The sequence below is a fragment of the Podarcis cretensis genome (assembly GCF_951804945.1).
Source record: "Podarcis cretensis genome assembly, chromosome: 15".
NCBI classification, from domain to species: Eukaryota; Metazoa; Chordata; class Lepidosauria; order Squamata; family Lacertidae; genus Podarcis; species Podarcis cretensis.
In genome coordinates, this window is record NC_137185.1 from 42,588,206 (window position 1) to 42,605,534 (window position 17,329).

The following is a 17,329-nucleotide window of genomic DNA, read 5'->3' on the forward strand; positions in this document are numbered from 1 at the left end:
TGCAAGTTACGAATATTGCTTTGATAGCCATGCTACAGGAAGAGTCCTATTGTGTTCAAATCCTATTTGTGGGCTTCCCAAGAGGCAACTGGTTGACCACTGTTGCATGGACAGAATGCTGGACTAGATCAACCTTCAGTCTGATCCAACAGGGCTCCTCTTATGTTCTTAAGGTGTCCAGATTCCTAATATTTATATCATACCCACAGCTTTGAGAAGTGGCTGTTGTGCAACCTTCCCTTGCATAAAAATGGACCTGGGAACCAAGAACAAACAGCAGTCCTGGGTAGCTCATGGGGCTAAATCCCCACCTGATAGCATGAGGTTCCTGATTCAAGCCATGGATAATATCACAACTCAGAGATAGAAAATCTGGAAAATACACATAGACTTATCTAAGAGTGGCAGGGCACAGAGAAGGGCCCAGGTTCAATCACTGGCTTGTCCAGTTAAGGAAAGATCAGGTAACAGGTGAGAGGAAATAATTCTGCTGTTGCCGGTCAGCATAGAGAATATTGGGCTTCTACCAGCCTGGAAGAAGGCAGGTTCCTATGCTCTTCTATATCTACATTTAATTGCCATTGTGGTTGGGAAGGACCATAGCAAGCAGAAGGTCTCGGGTTCAATCCTTTGCATTTCCAGTTTTGAAAGAATTGGGGAAAACCTCTCCAACTGCAGCTGCCAGTTGGAGCAGACAATATTGGACTAGATGGACAAATCATCTGACCTGGTAGAAAGTAGCTACCATGTTCCACCCAACAAGGCATTCCTGAAGAAATCATCCCCCCCTCTGATCCCACCCCCAAAGAGTTATCAGAGTATAAACAAAAACAATGTCAAGAAATGGCAATGACCCATCTTACCTCAACCCACGACATGCACTGATGCTTGCTGTAGAGTCAGTATCATTTTGGACGTAACCTTCATAATAGCAGTGGTCCTGTATGGAGAGACAGAGAAGCACACTGATAGACTCAAAGAACTGTAGAGTTGGAAGAGACCCCAAGGGTCATCTAGCCCAACCCCCTTCAATACAGGAATCTGAGCTAAAGTACCCCTGATAGATGGCCATCCAACCTCTGCTTAAAAACCTCCAAGGAAGGAGGGTCCACAACCTCCCGAGGGAGACTATTCCACTGTTGAACTGCTCTCACTCTCAGAAAGTTTTTTAATAATAATAATAATAATAATAATTTATTTGTACACCGCCCATCTGACTGGGTTTCCCCAGCCACTCTGGGCAGCATCCAACAAAGACCAAAAATACACTAAAATGTCACACATTAAAAACTTCCCTAAATAGGGCTGTCTTCAGTTGTCTTTCAAAAGTAAAATAGTTGTTTATTGCCTTGACATCTGCTGGGAGGGTGTTCCACAGGGTGGGTGCCACTACCAAGAAGGCCCTCTGCCTGGTTCCCTGTAACCTCACTTCTCGCAGGGAGGGAACTGCCAGAAGGCCCTCGGAGCTGGACCTCAGTGTCCGGGCTGAACGATGAGGGTGGAGATGCTCCTTCAGGTATACTGGGCCGAGGCCGTTTAGGGCTTTAAAGGTCAACACCAACACTTTGAATTGTGCTCGGAAACGTACTGGGAGCGTACATGTTTAGTCAGAATCTCCTTTTTTGTAACTTGAAGCCATGGGTTTGAGTTCTACCCTCCAGAGCAGGAGAAATGCATAGAAAGATTGAAAAGCGAAATGAAATTAGATACGAGAGCTGCTCTGAATATAGGCAAAGCCTGCAGTTGGTACACAGGCTTCTAAAAACAGGAAGCTTAACTACCCAGGGTCCAAGGGAATTACTGGCTGGCTACTAACCACAAAGCAGCTTTAAAACTGGCAGATCCAGCTGGTTCAGATTTCCCACCACTTATCTGCATGCCCTGTTGGCATAGGGCTGTCATTTTCTTTGTTTTCCCATTCAAGCTCAACTGCAAAAAAACATTGCTATGAAGCTAGTGACAAACTCGAAAGCTACATCTAAAGAAGCCTCCTTATACACCCAGTAAAATGAGTGAAAGCCTCCCATTAACTTCCACTGACTTTTGCCAAAGCAATCTAAAAAGTCATGGCATATATGGCATAGTATGATGGGAAGTTACATTATATCATATGATGACATAATATGACATGACATGATAGCCGTGAATATCTGCAATTTTGCACTCCTGCTGTGAAAAGCACACATACAGTATGCTGTTGTAGACAAGTATCTGGGAGGTGGCAGGAAGGAGAGGAAGGACATGAGTAGGAACAGCATTGTACAACTGAGCCAGGATTGTATAGTGTAGGGATGGAGGACCTTTTTCAAACCAAGGGCTGCATTACTCCAGTGGAAAGCTGTCAGGGGCCGCCTTCCAGTAGCGGATGGGACCAGATGCAAAAGTGGAAAGGGCTAGACTGCCTCATAATCACACACCCTTAACACAAACACACACAAAGCTATTTCAAGAAGAAGAAGAAGTTGTTTTGTAGCCCGCCCAGCTTCCAACAGATTAAGAAAACATCAAACATTAAAAGCTTCTGGATACAGGGCTGCTTTCAGATGTCTATAGAAAGTCATAAAATTGTTTATTTATTTGACATCTGATGCGATGACATTCCATAAGGCGGGTGCAGCTACAGAATAGGCCCTCTGTGTGGTTCCCTGTAACTTCACTTCTCTCAGTGAGGGAACTTCCAGAAGGCCCTCAGAGATGAACCTCAGTGTCTGGACTGAACAATGGTTGTGGAGATACTTCTTCACATATACAGAGCTGAAGCAATTTAGGACTTTAAAGGTCAACACCAATACTTAGAATGTCAGCAAAGATATATATTCATTAAAAAAAATTATTATTATTTACAACTCTTCTCACTTTCTATTTTCTCTACGGAGAAAATGTGGTTTTTTGTTGTTGTTTTGTTTTTTTACAAAGTTGTAAAAGAAAGTTCTCCAACACTCTTATTCTCTCCTGTGTCAAAAGCAAAAAGAACTCAGTGGTCCCAGCATAAGAATGCAAATACCGGTAAATGCAATGAATATCAGAGCTGCACACCCTGCCTAACAACTATCTAAATGCCTCAAACGTCAGAAAACATGCATGTCATTTTTGGGATGCAATTGCAATTGCAAAATGCATGGGTTATTTTTTCCAGATTTTTGCAAGGTACTTAGGTCTGAGGAGAAATTTCCCTTTGATCTTCGTGCAGAGGAAATAAGGGCAACTGCACATTTCACACATCATCAGAGTTCTTTCCCCTCCCTGCTGAAAGCTGATGTTTGGAGGTGACCCAGAAGGTCACTAGGCCCAATGAAGAGGCCCCCTCTCCCTGCTGGCCACTTGCCTAAACTCCAAAGTTAGGAGCACCTGAAGAAGGGTCTCTCAAACTAGTGGGTAAATAGATTCATGTGGAATAATGTAATCCTCTAAATGCATTGTGACTGAATTGTGAAGCACCAATTTCCCCTAAAAAGTCTCCGTAAAGTGCAATGAAAGTATGCAAAAAGGCTGGAACAGCCACAGAATTTAAGGGCAGTTTTTACACATTGCTAGTGTCAGCAGCAACAAATGCTGGCCCAGTCAAAGACCTCACATTATCCCACAATAGCTGCCACCCAGTGAACAGCAGTCTTTTGTTACCTACAGCATATTTGGCTCAACAGCAGCTTGACTGCGCATCATGTGAGGATGTCAAAGAAGAACTTTGCTGACCACAGTTAAGACAATAGTTAAAAATAGAGAACTTGTCATGTGTAATTCTTACTTAATGAACAGAAAGACAGAACGTGTACAACATTGCCACAGGGAATTTCCCACATTCCTGTAATCCCTAATTCATAGACAATGCTGGTAAGAGTTCTTTGCTCACTATTGTTCACCCTGTCTAATATTTAGGCAATATTTTTAAAATGCTTGCCGTTCTGCTTTATACATTTGCTGGAAGCTGTCATAAAAACTTTGTCAGCAAATCAGGCATACCCTATGGCATTAGTAAGATAGACTTCATCATTCATTCCAGAGATGCCAGGAATTGAACCAAGGATTTTTAGCATGCTAAACGTGTCATCTGTCCCTAAGCTATGCTCCCTCCCCATGACCTAACATCAGAAACAATGGCAAGACAATCCGTGAGAATCTGTGGTGGAGGAACCACTGTATCCAAGCCTGCCACAGCAAAAGTTGGCATCTGCATGGTTTTTCCAGTGTTTACTTGTTCTGCTCTGTTCTAGTTCCCTCCCATTGATTCCTATTAAAGGGGAAAGCACAAGGCCACAATTGTGTTGTTCCACCTTCAATCGGACTTCATTGGGACGCAGGTGGCACTGTGGGTTAAACCACAGAGCCTAGGACTTGCCGATCAGAAGGTTGGCAGTTCAAATCCCTGCGATGGGGTGAGCTCCCGTTGCTAGGTCCCTGCTTCTGCCAACCTAGCAGTTCGAAAGCATGTCAAAGTGCAAGTAGATAAATAGGTACTGCTCTGGCAGGAAGGTAAACGGTGTTTCCATGCATCAGGTAAAATGGGAAGTGCCACCCCACCCCCATGAAAGCATCCCTTACTTGGTTGCAAAGCAGCAACACTGGCAGGTTCTAGCCCCAACGCCAGCACTAGTTCTATGCCAGTGGCAAAGGTGGCAACCTAACGCAATCAAACCTTGGTTCCCAAATGGCTCCGTTCTCGAATGTTTCGGCTCCCAAAACCTGGAAGTAAGTGTTCTGGTTTTCGAACGTTCCTCAGAACTCGAATGTCCAACGTGGCTTCCGCTTGAGTGCAAGAAGCTCTTGCAACCAATCGGAAGCTGCGCCTCGGTTGCCAAAAGTTTCGGAAATTGAATGGTCTTCCGGAATGGATTACATTTGCCAACCAAGGTTTGACTGTAGTTCAAAAGCATGGCAGTGCAAGTAGATAAATAGGTACCGCTGTGGCGGGAAGGTAAATGGCATTTCTGTGCGCTCTGGGTTCCATCACAGTGTTCCGTTGCTCCAGAAGTGGTTGAGTCATGCTAGCCACATGAAATAGAAAGCTGCCTGTGGACAAACGTCGACTCCCTTGGCCTGAAAGTGAGATGAGCGCCACACTGCTTAGGGACCTTTGACTGGACTTAACCATCCAGGGGTCCTTTATCTTTACCTTAGAGGCGGCAGTATATGCACAGCGCCCATAAGGGCACCACCAAAGGGGTTTCCGCCACCCACGGCAGCAGCTTTACCCTGCCTCATGGGTGTGCCAGCCCACATGGATGACCTTGGCCTCATCCAGCATACCTCTCCTTATGTTGAACTGGGATATTTTTTAAGGGGAGGGGTGTTTGGGAGAGTAGTTGCTGTTATTATTATTTTTGTAACTTTATTTTAGATGTCTTGCATTTATTTTAGATATTTTGTATTTTTATTTTCAATTATTATTTATGTGGAAATTGTTTCACTTTGTATTTTTTGATTTTTTGATTGTTTATGACTATTTTTGTTATGTTTGCAATTACGTATTTTTTTCATGTTGTAAGCTGCCTTGAGACTGGTTTGGACTGTGGAAAAGCAGCAAACCAATAAAATAATGTATGTATGTTCTTAATTATTAATGCCAGCTCCAGGGTGATGTATTCATTCCCTGTTGTAGGTGTTGCCAGGGAAAGAAATCCTGTGGAGATGCTCCTTCAGGTATACTGAGCTGAGGCCATCTAGGGCTTTAAAAGGTCAGCACCAACACTCTGAATTGTGCTCGGAAATGTAATGGGAGCCAGTGTAGGTTTCGTACACATTACAGTGGTACCTTGGTTTGCGAACTTAATTCGTTCCGGAAGTCCTTTCTGAAAACGAAACTGTTCTTAAACTGAGGCGCGCTTTCCCTAATAAGGCCTCCCGCCGCTGGTGCCCTTCCACTGTTCGGCTTCCGTTCTTAGACCAAGGTAAAGTTTGCAAACCGGGACACTACTTCCAGTTTTGTGGAGTTCATAAACCGAACAGTTCGTAAACAGGGCTGTTCTTAAACTGAGGTACCACTGTATCACGGCCTAGGATCCTCGTACCTACAGGACCGCCTCTCCCGGTATGCCCCACAGAGGACCTTAAGGTCCATAAATAGCAACACCCTAAAGGTCCTGGGCCCTAAGGAAGTCAAATTAGCCTCAACCAGAGGCAGGGCCTTTTCAGTACTGGCCCCAATCTGGTGGAACGCTCTGATTCATGAGACCAGGGCCCTGCAGAATCTGATTTCTTTCCGCAGGGCCTGTAAGACAGAGTTGTTCCGCCTGGCCTTTGGCTTGGAGTCAATTTGATTCCCTCCCCCTCTTTCTTTCTCCTTTCTCCTCCTGTAATGAGGCTGCATTTTAACTGTTTTAATGTTTTAATGTTGTATTTTAATCTTGTTTTTAAGTTGTATTCATTCAACTTGTTTTTATTATTGGTTGTTAGCCGCCCTGAGCCCGGCCTCGGCTGGGGAGGGCAGGGTATAAATAAAATTCATTATTATTATTATTATTATTATTATTATTATTATTTGGCTAGAGAGCTGCATTGCAAAATTCCAATAAGTGCAAGCTGCAACGGATAGCTGTGTTTTGGCATGCATATTGTTTTGGAAATGGCTGACCACCTCTACCCATATAAGCCAGCCACTGTCCTCTGAGGTCCTTCTGTGTGTACCTCCTTCACAAGAGTTCTGGAGGGGGACAACATGAAAATGGGCCTTTCCTGCAGTGGCTCCCCATTTGTGGAATGCTCTCCCCAGTAAGTTTTGTCCGGCTCCTTCATTATACATCTTCTCATCACTCAAGTGCCCTGAATTAAGTGGAACATCACAAATTCACAAAAGCCACCCTGGTATCCCGCTTTTGCTGCCTCACCACCACCTCCTCCTCCAGAGTGGTTGGGGCAACCACCACTGCTGTTGTGGCTGAGCTCCGCTGCCGCCATATTCTCAGAAGTGGGTGCAGCGCATTTGGAAGACCACTTCGAGGTTCAGGTGCACCTCTTCTGGTGGCTGCAGAGAAGCCAAGCAGGCCACAAGAAGGCCAAGACCTAGCTATGGCAGCAGTGGCGGAGGAGAAAGAGCCGGCTAAGGTAAGGCTGTGGTGAGAGGAGGCCGTTGTGACACAAAGATTCGGCAGCGGGAAGAATGTGCGGATTGGGTCCGGTGGTTGGAGAAAGAGCATATGGATCAGGAGTTGGAGTGGTGGCAAACAGAGCATACGGCTTGGGCAGGGTGGGGTGGGAGAAAGACCATGCGGATGGGGGGACACAGAAAGAGTGCACAGATGCCCCCCCCCCGCCAATGGATGGTATGCATCTTTAGGCACCAGGTAAAAACATTCTTTTTCAGCCAGTAGTGGCGGAGCTAGCTGCTCCTGCACCCAGAGCAGCGGAGCATGGCGATCCACCCATGGGGTGGGGCAATACACCAAGGGAGGGTCCAATCGCAGCGCAGTGGCATGATCTTCCCAGTGCGGGGGCCAATGCGGGCGTGGCAGTGCGATCAGCCCAGGGAGGATTTTGTCACCCCCCTCTGGGCTGGCACCCAGGGCGAACCGCCCCCACCACACACTCCTTTGTACGCCCCTGTCGACCAGGCCTTTGGCTGATTAATATTCTAAAATGTGTTGGTATTGTTTTGTTTTTATTCTAACTATTTATTTGTCCTTTTATTTTTGTATTTTTGTCTTTTGAACCCCCCAAGATCTTTGGATGAAGGGCAGTATATAAATTTAGTGAATAAAATTAAATAAAAATAAGTAGATTCACCTTTAATTGGAAATTGAATTGGATTTCTCCCCCAACCCTAGGTGAGGGAGATCTGCTCTATCCTATGGCTGCTGAAATGCCTTTCCAGGAGGCACAGGATTATACCCTAAATGCAATTAAATAAAATCTGGGTTCATTTTGACCATATAATAGTTTATATTAAAAAAACAAACCTTTTTAGTGTATTATTAGAGTTGTTCATTGTAGGAAACATGACAGTGAACACAAGGCTAAAACCAACCAGTTTCACATGCTGGAAACAGGAACTGCTAGAACATGCAGTTAGTTATTCTCAGGGAACTTGACACAGTGACTGCTTTTGTGCCTATAACTGAGTAACTCATTATCATGGTCCAAGGAAAGCATCTGGAATAACCTGTAAAACATCTGCTGTGAGGGATGCCTACTGAGGTATAACCTTTGGAAATGAATATCTCCATTTTCTTAACGCATGTGACTCAAGCAGCTCCATGCCTTTTTTCTCTGGGAATTCTAGAAGGTTCAGGTGATACCCTTCAACCTCTGAGCAGGACAAATATTTCTTTTATGAGAAAAGGTTTGTTCCAGATAGTTACACAAATTAGAGTAATTTGATAGGGAATGGGAAAATAACCATATGAGTTGGCGAGGGCTTCATTTATGGGGGAAAGGTGAGCAAGTGTGGGAGGTGATAGAGGTGTAGAAGATTATGTTTGGTGTGCAGGAGACATTCCCCTCCGTCTCTCGTAATACCAGAACCATCCAATGAAGCCAAACATTGGAAAGTTAGTCACAGTCTTGTGGCTCAGTATGGATCATTTTAGGGCTAACTCTGCATACAGAGCATTTCTAGGCACTCTCCCATGCAGGTCTTAGATCTTAGAAAGATCCAAAGCTACTTAGTTTTAGCAAGGTTGTTCCATTGTGTACTTTCAGATCATTTGTTTATGGCCATGTGCTTCCTGTGTTTCCTCCTGTTACATACATATGTTCACTCCATCAATGGCTTAGAACAGCTCTCAGCTAGTTCTACTTGAAGGCAAACATTTGAGGCAATAACTCTGTTGTAGTCAGACCTATACTTAGTGCGCACTAATCTCTAATCCGTTTGTGGTATGAATTGTAAATCTGTGTTTATGTTTGCTCAGCGGTGGCACCTTCTGAAATCAAACATAAGAAAATAAGAAGAGCCTTCCTGGATCAAACTAAAGATCCATCTAGTCCAGAGTCCTCTGGGAAGTTCACAAGCAGGACTTATTAAAGGCAATAGGAACATAAGAAGGCAGGACATGAAGCCCACAACATACAGTGGTACCTCGGGTTACAGACGCTTCAGGTTACAGATGCTTCAGGTTACAGACTCCGCTAACCCAGAAATACAGTCATTTCCCAGGTCACAGCCGCTTCAGGTTACAGACTCCGCTAACCCAGAAATAGTACCTCAGGTTAAGAACTTTGCTTCAGGATGGGAACAGAAATCGTGCTCCAGCGGCGCTGCGGCAGCAAGAGGCCCCATTAGCTACAGTGGTACCTCAGGTTAAGAACAGTTTCAGGTTAAGAACGGATCTCCGGAACAAATTAAGTTCTTAACCTGAGGTACCACTGTACACATTTTCAGAAATGGGATCTTTTCCCCCAGAGAAAAACAGTAGTAAAATTTACACTTGAAGGAGATCTCAGCCAGAAGAAACCTATACTGACCTAGTTTGCACATACCATTAAGCCATGGTTTATTTAACAAACTACGTGTTAACTATGAGTTGTCCCACAGAGGCTAGATCTAGACACGTCAAAGAAGCGATTGAAAACTCATACAGGGAAATCTGGTAGGGAAAGACAGGACTCCACAGCGCCATCTGGTGTTGCAGTGTTATATCACATATGCAACACATATAAAACACTTTTTCTTCACCAATCTAGCTGAGTCCAGATTTTTTAAAAAATGACTTTTGCTTTGCAGCTTGGTGACCATCCAAACCATGATTAAAGAAAGGCGCTGATTTCACATGTGACACAGTTAAATCAAATGGTTGTATGCCACTAACATTGACTCAGAGTAGGTGCATTTACATCAATGTACCAAAGTTTGGAATGAGTATTAATTTCAATAGGTCTGCTCTGAATAAAAGTTAATTGACTAGAACCCAAGGTTTGTAAGTCAACAACAAACACTTCAGGTTTCTTGGCAGTAAACAAACCATAGTTAAGCCAGCCAGCAGAAGTCTCACATAACACTAAGTCATGGTCTATTAAACCATACTTTAACAAACAATGGCTTAGCATTATGTGTGAGCCAAAGGGTACTTATGAGGGAGAAGGGAGGGATTGGCAGTGCAAATTCAAGGTCTTTGGGTTCAGCTTCTGGTGTGCAAATGCCTTCTTTGTTGCATTGCAAGACCTTTGTAGTAAATTGAATGGTGCTGCAACCCTCTACATACTTACCTGGAAGTAAGCCCCATTAAAGTCAGTGGTGCTTATTTCTGAATAGACATGCTTAGGATTGTACTGCTATTGACTCAGCAATTTCATGCAGATGCACATCAAGGCATTTTTATTGAGCTTCTGCAATGTGGATTTTAAAAGACAAACACAAGCTGGCATGTACCCACAGTTCACATCAAAGAAGATTAAAAATGTTTTCTCACAGAAATTAAAATTAAGCAGTACCAAATACAGTGCTGATTATGAGTAAGATATTGTGTGCCAATACCTGCCCTCAAACAGAGCTGGGTCAAAACTGTTCTAAATCTAATGTTGATAACAAAGAGAAACATCACAGACAGCAAGCAAATGATAAAAGAGGTTGGTTACACTGACTTTCAAACAAATGTGCTGTTACAGCTCATAACTCCATAGCTATTTGGAAGAACAGAAAATCAGTCCACTGAGAGCACAGCTGACTGCAAACCGTCTCTGAGAGAAACTAACAAGTTCTGGGGAAGGGCAGGCAATCAAAGTGGAGGGACTGTGGGACATTCTGTTCAGGTTACAAGCCGTTCTTCCCACCAAACTTGCCTTCCTGGAGGTCAACAATACGGCTACACAACAAGATCTGCAGAATGAACCCTCAGACATGCCATTCGCCCACACACTGATACCATTTCAAAGCACAGAATCACAGAGTTCAAAGGAATCTCAGAGCTCATCTAGTTCAACCCACTGCTAATACAGGAAATCCACTGCTACAATAGCCATCTATCTGCCAACTAAAAAAACCAGGGAGTCCATCATTTTCCAAGGCAATCTGTTCCAATGTAAAATGCTCATGCCATCAGGAAGTCCTTCCTAATGTCTAGCTTAGTGCTGTCCAAACTTTTTTCAAAGAGGGCCAGATTTGATGAAGTGAAGGGCCGTGGGGGCCGACCAAAGGGCCAACCAAAGTTATTGACCTTTTTTAGGATTGAAGTTGTTGGGATTTTTTTAGCGTTGGAGTTGTTGTGTTTTTTAAAGATTTTACCCCAGGAAATAAACTGCCACAGGGGATGGATTAAACTGATCGGAGGGCTGGATTAGGCCACCGAAACTGACTTTCGACATGCTTGGTCTAGCTGAAATCCCCTTTCTTGTAATTTTAACCTATTGGTTCAGTCCTACCCTGAACAGGTAGCAACAGAAAACAGAAATGCTGCATCACCTGCATGAGATGCTTTCAAATGTTCACTGGCACCCACATGGGAACAATGTGCACACACCCCACAGCCATCATTAAAGCACTAGCCACAAAACACAAATTACATGCAACATTTTAGGTTGTGAACCGCCCTGAGATCTACAGGTATATCTGTGTTTATTTTTGCTCAGATATACAATCAATCAATCAATCAATCAAACGAACAATGGCACACAGAAGTTACATGTAAGGAGAATTCCACCACACATCGGGTGCACCATGATAACATTTTTGGCCTTTCTCATCGTGCCAAGTGATAAAAGAGAACTGCAGCGTACATCAAATGCAGAAATATGACAAAAATGAATGGTCAGCTGCAACCGCTCAGCAGTAGTGTCAAGTGAGGACATAAAAACAGCATCTGTCAAAGGAGCAACCAGCTGAGAGGGGTGGTGCTGTGTATGTGCCCTCCCACTAGCAGGGCTGCTGGGCAGACTGGGAGGGAGTGGGAGAGTGATGAAAATGAGGTGCAAAAATGAGATGGACCAGAAATAGACTGATCCATCCATCCCTGGTCTAGACTCAGTGGATCCTCATGCATTTGCAAGTCACCTTTCTTTGAGAGTCTCACTTATAGCCATGCACCCCAGCCCACCCTTCTCATGACATTTACAACGAGATGCTCTGGCCTTTACCTCAACATCTGGGCTTGTTGTAATTTCTCTGCCATCAGGGGAGTAATGGGTCTCAGTGTAGTCTTTGGAAAGAAGATCCCTGCAAAGAATACAATGGGTTTGTTATTCAAGATGAACATTAAGTTGGGCCAGAGATAATTGCATAATAAGCCTACAATTATATTTCCCCAATGGCATTGTATGTCTATTTTTAGATTCAGAGTAGGATATCAAAGGGGAGGGGAGGCACTTAAGCTTCTCCACGGTACATATTTTTAAACAAAAGGAAAGGGGATCAACAGTGTTTACAAAGCACACAAATCTTGATTCCTTTGATTAAGGGGCTGCCAAGTGGGGAGGGGGTGGTCATGGGCAAATTTGCAAACTGAAGGAACAGTTGTTGACACCACACACACACACACACCACAACCAAGAACACGCCACAATCTAGGTCCCACCTGCACTGTGCATTTAATTAAGTTGTAGTATCATGCACCTTTAAACAGCCATGGCTTGCCAAAAAGAATACCAGGAAGTATAGCTTGTTAAGGGTGCTGAGAGTTGTTAAGAAACCCTTATTACCCCCACAGAACTACAATTCCCAGAATGGTTTAATATTCAATCCCTCTTCCCAGAGAACTCAGTGAAGGGAATAGGGGCCTCCTAACAACTCTCAGCTGCCTTAACAAACTACAGTGGGGGAACCACGACTGTTTCAAGTGACATGATACTGCTTTAAATGTATAGTGCAGGTAGGACCAGTTTCACTGGCTCTGCCTACTGCCAAGGAATACCTGTGAAAGCACATAAGTGCTCACACGCAACACGGTGGAGATGAGCCTATCATAGGAAGAGAAAAAGTGTGTGTGTGTGCATCTTCCATCCATCATGGAACCCAAGGTGGTGTTCATGTTGTTCCCAGGCACTAACTAGTCCCAGACCTCTTAGCCTCAGCAAAGAGAAAAGTGAATTTCCTTTCACAATGGTACCTTGGTTATCAAACGTAATCCATTCCAGAAGACCGTTTGACTTCCAAAACGTTTGAAAACCGAGGCACGAAGGGCAGACTGCAAATTTAATTGAGAAAACTGAGAAACACTCAGCATAAGCCGTTCAACTTCAGAGGTGTATTTGAAAACGGAAGCTTTTACTTCCAGGTTTTCGATATTCAAAAACTGATACATTCGACTTCCGAGATGCTCAAAACCAAGGAACCACTGTATTTGCACAAAAAGTCTGGACCTATTTGTCTACAATTTGGCAAACTTAATCCACTCTGGAGGTACTCTGGCTCCTAGATTTAATCCATTTTGGCTTCAAGGGGAAAGAGCTGTTATTTTATTCCCCATTACAGTGGTACCTCTGGTTGCGGACAGGATTTGTTCCAGAGCTCTGGTCGGATCCTGAAGTTTCCGCAACTGGAGGGTTCGCTTCTGTGCATGCGGTGGCGGACTGCTTCTGCACATGCGCGCAGCACGGTAGAGCACTTCTAGGCATGCATGCGCAGTGAAACACTTCCGGGGTTGCCGCTTTGGCAACCTGAAGTTTACGTTACCCGAGGGTAAGGTAAGCTGAGGTGCTACTGTATAATAAATGGGAGAAGTAGAGAGCTTTGTTTTACACAGGATGTGAAATGCAAATCGAGGGAGTACAAAGAGAGACTCAGAAATCAACTGGAATTTTTTAAAATGCACAAATGCAAAGCAAATCTCGGGGCCTGTGCACACTCCTAACATTTATCAGTTATATGTAGTGGAAAAACTGATTGCAGGTGGTTCCTCTTTAGCAGAGCAAATCAGGTTGTTACCACAGGTCATTAGTGCAGGTGGGAAATAATTTCATTTTAATGCATGCCTACTGTCCAGTACTGAAACAAGCTGTTAAAAAGAAAACCCATCCCAGGCCAGGCCAGTAGCAGGGAGGAGGAGAGACAGAGAGACAAACCTGTTGAGCTGGTTAGTTATTATGCAGAAACTGGCCAAGTGGCAATTCTATTGAAGATTATCTTTATTAATATCTTGATCTATAGTTCAAGCTGAGCACTCCTCACCCTTAACAAGACTAAAACGCTATGCTACCAATGGATCAGTGTAAAAGAAAAATATCCGGAATATTTCTTGGCCATTTCCTCTTATGCCTTGCCTGTATAATATATCAACTCAGATGCAGGGTTAACATTTTTAAAAGGCTCTTAGAAAACAATATGCAAATTGCTAGGGTTTCTATAGACGAGGCTGAAGTGTAGGTGGGTTCAAGCATGACCTGAGCCCTGGGTTCAGCTCAAAAGGATTTATTGAAGCAGCAGGAACAAGAATGACAAACAGGGGCACTCAGTATACAGACACCTTAAGCCAGCCCAGGCAACCCCCCCCCCCCCCGCGCCGCCTGTGATAGGTTGCCTTATGCTGCGACTAGCGAATCACAACATTGGCCCTATCACAGCAGGGATTGGCTGCCTGCCCCTACCAGCAAATACCATCGGAGCGCTTTAGAATCCTTCCTGTCTTTTGTTATGCAGCTGAAGCTCCTGAGCTCCTGGAGGCATCAAGGTCTAGGTCTGCAATGGCATGCATGCAGCATGGGTTTGGCCTACAATGCATGCATGCATGCCTAACAAGGCCACATGTGCAGTTTTAAATCCTGGCCACGCTGAGTGAGGTAGAGGGCGTTTGTGTGTTGGAACTCAGTCAAAAGCACATTTTTATTTTTATTTAAAAAAATTATATACCACTGTGACATAAAGATACATCACAGTGGTTTACAATGGAAAAACAAAACAATAAAATCCTAAAAAGTTAAAAACAACTTAAAAGCAAAAAGGAATTTTAAAAAATAAGAGGCTGTCAGCTCAAGCAGACCAAAGGCCTATCTAGTCATTTTAAAACTGTCCAAGGTGGCTGGCATCAGTACATTTTGCAGCTGTGAGTTCGATTGTTAAGCACTGTGTGAATAAGCACTTAGTCCTGAATCTTCCACCATTTGGCTCCATTGGATGGTTCTGAGCTCTAGGGAGACTAGCACAGTCTACCTTTTTATATATAAAAAGTGGAATCCCCATGATCCATCTATATTTTAAACGCATAAAGCAAGAAGAAATCTTGGGATCTTAAGGCATAATTAGAAAAAGACCACAAAACTTGGGAACACACCACTAGTAAGGGAGTGGTGCGAAAGAAACTCCAGGAGTTTGGAAATTTTTATTTAGGGGTAGTCTTGTTTCGGAATACTTCTTTGGGGACATGTTTTGTTTAACTGTTTCCAGACATCACTGCAGGCTGGCCCAGCAGGGCAACTGGGGCGCTGTCCCACCAAGCTCTCACTTGCCAAACTCCTCACTTACAGCCAGTTCATGGGGTGGCCCTGGCTGTCACCTTCCTCCTTTGTCACAGGGTTGCCCTTGTAGAATACAACAGGAAGGAGGATGGGAGCAAACCCAGAATTAGTTGATTCTGCCTGTCATTCGCTCTGGCTCCACCTGTTGTTAGCTGCTCTGCCTTCTGCTCTACCAGTCCCAATGGGCAACAGCTACCACTGCCAGGAATGCATGGCCTGGGGCAGTGGGGGTGCTTACCTAACTTCCCAGCAGCTGGGTCACTTACAGGTATGTTTACCAGGAAAGAGAGAGGGAGCGTTGAGATGGGGGGAGGTGTGGTGCAAATGCACTGTTGAGCATTGTGGTCCTGGCTGGTGGACAGGGCCGTAGCTAGGGGGTGGTGAGGGGCACAGGCGATGGGGGGAGGGCGCAAAATCAGCTTAAAAATATGTCCATAAATATAAATATTGATTATTAAAGGTAAAGGGACCCCTGATCATTAGGTTCAGTTGCAGACGACTCTGGGGTTGTGGCACTTGTCTCGCTTTATTGGCCGAGGGAGCCGGCGTTTGTCTGCAGACAGTTTTTCCGCGTCCTGTGGCCAGCATAACTAAGCCGCTTCTGGCGAACCAGAGCAGTGCACGGAAATGCCGTTTACCTTCCCGCCGGAGTGGTACCTATTTATCTACTTGAACTTTGATGTGCTTTCGAACTGCTAGGTTGGCAGGAAAATATCGATTATTACCTCATAATAATGGTTTTTAATAGAGGGTGAGTTGAATGGGTGGAGAGGGTGTTGGAGGAGAGGCGGAAAGAAGAGCTAATTTGTCCAGCCAGGGCTAGGGGGGCACAATCTGGATGGTGTTCTTTGCAAGAATTTCAGCAACCAGCAAGTGGTGACTTCCATTGGAAACTGGTCAGTGTTTCACAAAAGAAAGCACATTGTTGCATAAAATTTGCATGTGCTTTGTGTCATATGGGAACACATTCACCCCTCCATGTTGCTGCTATATGTTGTGAAAGAAAGAAAGAAAGAAAGAAAGAAAGAAAGAAAGAAAGAACAGAGACCGGAAGTGGCACTGGTTCTATGTATCTTATAGAAGCATTTCCATATCTCTTCCAATGTCTAACTTAACCCATAATAATTGTGGGGAAAGAATATCGCCACAGGAATGTGTTCCTTATAACCTCCATTATTTTCTGCCATGTTGTCACCTTGAATATGTTAAGAAAACTGCAGTTCTAACTTAAGGTTACCAGATTCTTTTCAATGAATCCGGGGACACTTTTCAGCTTCAATGGATTTTGTATGGGGACTGATTTGTAAATCCGGGGACGTCTGGTAACCTTATTCTAACTTACTTGTTTCTTTCGAGGTGAAGGACCACCTTCTCTCCATTCACTCTCATTTCATAGTCTGCGGCATCTTCATACTTGGCCTGCATTTGAAAAGTGTGGATGAGCAGCTGTTGATTAGAGGTGGGGAGTTTTGCGGGGGACAGGCAAACAAAGGAAAACTGCTATAGTATCACAACAACTGCTAATAAATACTGCTGAATTAAAGACCTCATCCCAAGTCACTCATTTGCGTCTTGAAGGCCACAGTAAGGCCTCAGATCCAGGAAGGTACAATTTCAATTACTACTAATTACCACCTCAATTGCTACTTCCCCAACCTATAAACCTGAGGCCCATTGTGCACATTTGTACAGAAATCTTTTTTTAAAAAAAAAAATGCTTTTGTCTCTGGATTAGTGCAGTAGCGAACATGGACCATACCCAGAGTTTCAAGCATGTGTCACAATGAGCAAAATGGCCTATCTATCTATCTATCTATCTATCTGAATAAACATTCACAAACTTTTTATTGATAACATTTGGATAGTTAAATTAAGGATCTGTACAGTTTTGTAACATGCAGAAAATAACATATGTTGATAAACCAGAGAGAGGAGCTGAGGGCAGTCTGGGGAGGGGAGGGGAGGATGGGTTATGTTTTGGGGAGGGGGGAGTGAATATGAAATATATGTTGTTTGA

The 17,329-nt window shown here is 44.0% G+C and overlaps 1 protein-coding gene and 1 long non-coding RNA gene across 6 annotated transcripts in view; both read right to left on the reverse strand.

Annotated features, from left to right (window-relative positions):
• LOC307203973 overlaps positions 1-17,329 on the reverse strand; it is a 429,983-nt gene that overhangs the window by 173,636 nt on the left and 239,018 nt on the right. The window lies entirely within an intron of this gene.
• Positions 1-17,329, reverse strand: part of ADAM28 (ADAM metallopeptidase domain 28) — a 73,879-nt gene that overhangs the window by 37,677 nt on the left and 18,873 nt on the right. Inside the window, exons 3-5 of the mRNA XM_079954978.1 lie at positions 16,655-16,731; positions 12,001-12,079; positions 864-940 (exon numbers count right to left, since the gene is read on the reverse strand). Coding sequence (XP_079811104.1) covers positions 864-940; positions 12,001-12,079; positions 16,655-16,731 — 233 coding nt within the window. The remainder of the gene's footprint in view (positions 1-863; positions 941-12,000; positions 12,080-16,654; positions 16,732-17,329) is intronic.